This window comes from Gavialis gangeticus, unplaced genomic scaffold, assembly GCF_001723915.1.
Source record: "Gavialis gangeticus isolate Ggan-Ray unplaced genomic scaffold, GavGan_comp1, whole genome shotgun sequence".
NCBI classification, from domain to species: Eukaryota; Metazoa; Chordata; order Crocodylia; family Gavialidae; genus Gavialis; species Gavialis gangeticus.
Window position 1 is genome coordinate 44,225,864 of NW_017729006.1, and position 2,576 is coordinate 44,228,439.

General features: G+C 38.7%; 1 protein-coding gene across 1 annotated transcript in view; it reads left to right on the forward strand.

Moving 5' to 3' along the window:
• LOC109291914 (activin receptor type-1-like) overlaps window positions 1–2,570 on the forward strand; it is an 80,387-nt gene extending 77,817 nt beyond the window's left edge. Inside the window, exon 10 of the mRNA XM_019509151.1 lies at window positions 1,677–2,570. Coding sequence (XP_019364696.1) covers window positions 1,677–1,811 — 135 coding nt within the window. The 3' untranslated portion in view covers window positions 1,812–2,570. The remainder of the gene's footprint in view (window positions 1–1,676) is intronic.
• The last annotated feature ends 6 nt before the right edge of the window (window positions 2,571–2,576 follow it).

Genomic DNA, 2,576 nt, shown 5'->3' on the forward strand with positions numbered 1-2,576 from the left:
CATGGTGACTCCACAGCCCAGCACTGCTCAGTATGTATGTGTACTCTAGATACCATTTACAAAGAATCCACATGCTAATTAGCACCTCATTGCAACTGGAACTGAGTATTCTTGTTACAAGTCCTGCAGATGAGGCACAGGGATGCCTAAGGCTCACCCTCCACCCTACACATAGTCCCCCACCTTTCCCCCTCACAGACTAACAGTCCAGACGCTGCTCTCCAAGCTGCAGGACTGCACTTCTGGCCCCATGCATGCTGCCACTGTGCACATGCACGCAGCATTTATCGGAGACATTATTGGCCACATCAGCCAAAAAAAGCCAGTTGCTGATAATGTCAATTTTCCTTTTGTTGTTGCTGATACGATATGGACAGATGAATTTTAGTTATGTCCTCTTTCCTTTCTGTGAATCTGTAGCACTGGCCAGAATCCTTGACAGATCTCCAATGCTGGCAGGCTCTTTCAGAAGGATTCAAGTGACTTGAAAAATCAGACTTAATGTGATCTCAGTTATCTTCTGTCTTCATAAAGTGTTCTCCAGATAGACTTAAAAATTGCTGTGATTGGAGGAAGATGACATGGTGGTTGAAATGCTGTTTCTTGCTAGTTCTTTGTCTCCACAGGTACTTTTGCTACAGCAACAGCAGGACAATTTGTGGGAAAGGACTGAGTAAATAGCAGTTCTAAATTCTGTTCTGTTGCCCTGAATTGCCTTTCTCAGGATTGTCGCTGCTTGCTAGCTGCCTATATGGGACATCTGCAAAACTAATGTTTTTAGAGGAAAGAGTTACTAGCTAATATGTATACTTTAATTAAAATCATAAAAAGTAGGGCTGGAAGAGACACCTAGAGGTCGTCTATTTACTCTAGCTCCATGCTTGAGGCAGGATAGTCTCTGTCCAAACCAATTAATACAGGTCCTGGTCTAACCTATTCATAAAACTACACAATGAGCCCTGTTGCACAAGTAAGGTATATTGCCCAAAGACAACACAAGCACTCTAACCTGCCACAGGCAAGGAAGGGAGACAATGGTGGTCAGTGTCATGCTGCTGCAAGAGCTGATAAAATTTACCAGAGAGTTGTAAGGAAGAAGGCCATACTTGCTCCCTCCCCTAATATGGAGGAAAGCCACCCCCCTCAGCCCCTAATCTGTACCAGTCTGACCATGGGGTAAAATAGTATCTTCTTTACTGAACCACCCTGATCCTCTGCTAAAGATTAGATTTAGAGAGGAATTGGTGGGAGGGGAGTAGCAAATTGAGGCTTCAGTCATCTAAGACCGATGCTAAGGGATTTGTGCATACCCTATATATGAGCTTTCACTTGAATGGATTGGAATGGGTTCTGTTGTTGACAGCAGGCCATGCAGTATGCATGTAAACAGGCCATCTCATGAAGACAACAAGTTATTGATAAATGATCTTTCTTTTCCTATTAAATTTCCTATGTAACTTTTGTTACTGTGCATCTGGATTGTAAACAAAATACATGAGATAACACTGGATTGTAAGTTGTGTACATACAATTACAGAAGATAATGAATAATTTTGAGTTGAGAGTCATGTATATTGGAAATAATGTATGAAATCAACCAAATTACTTTTCTAAAAGTCATCGTCAACTGTAGTACAAAAGCATTGTAATCAAATAACCATTGTGTTTTATTTTAGACTCTAACTGCTCTTGCAAAATTAATGAAGGAATGTTGGTATCAGAATCCCTCAGCACGACTTACAGCTTTACGCATCAAAAAGACTTTAGGAAAAGTCAACAATTCACAAGAAAAAGTAAAAGAAGATTACTAGTAGACTTATTTTGTATATGAATTTATCAGAGAACAGATGACTGAAATCTGCTGGACAGGATACATAAAAAGATCATGCATCATGATGAGAGTAACCTTATCCCACGCAACAATTATGCACTGACTACTGATGTTCAAATATACTTTATATCTCTGTTCTGGCATTTTCACTGGGAAGTTTAATACCGCTAATGTTTTTATAAGAAACACTAATGCTAGTTAATACATTTGTGTAATCTTTTGTGCATATTTTAGATTTAATTTTTATGATTTATCATGCTGTTATTCTAAATCACAGTTCATAAAGAGGGAAAGGAAAGTAGACAAAGTGGGATTTTTAATTGCCTGTGCAGTTTTTAAAATGTATGTTTGAGGTTCTATTCGTCCATTCATTTGTGAAAAGATATGTGTGAACCAATACAAAAGCTCCGAAGTCTACTATAATATTCAAATCCAATGATTTCAGTGGCTGAAATATAAGCAGCCTTAAAGCTGGGAAATCACTTTTTAAAATATGGTGGTAAAAATAGATCTCATTAAAGCATTCAAATACTTCAAAGGGCCAAGTACCAGGATATGTGTCTTTTAGTATGGGATATGTGCTTTATTTTCCTAAAATGGAGTGGGTATCAGGCTGAAGTACTTTTCCCCCCATGATTGATTTTAACCTTTTGGCCAACTGATAGAATGAGGGCAAAGGCCAAACTGACCTCCTCTGTTAAAATTCAATTGTGCTTGAATTTCAGTCGAAAAGCAATCAGGTAGA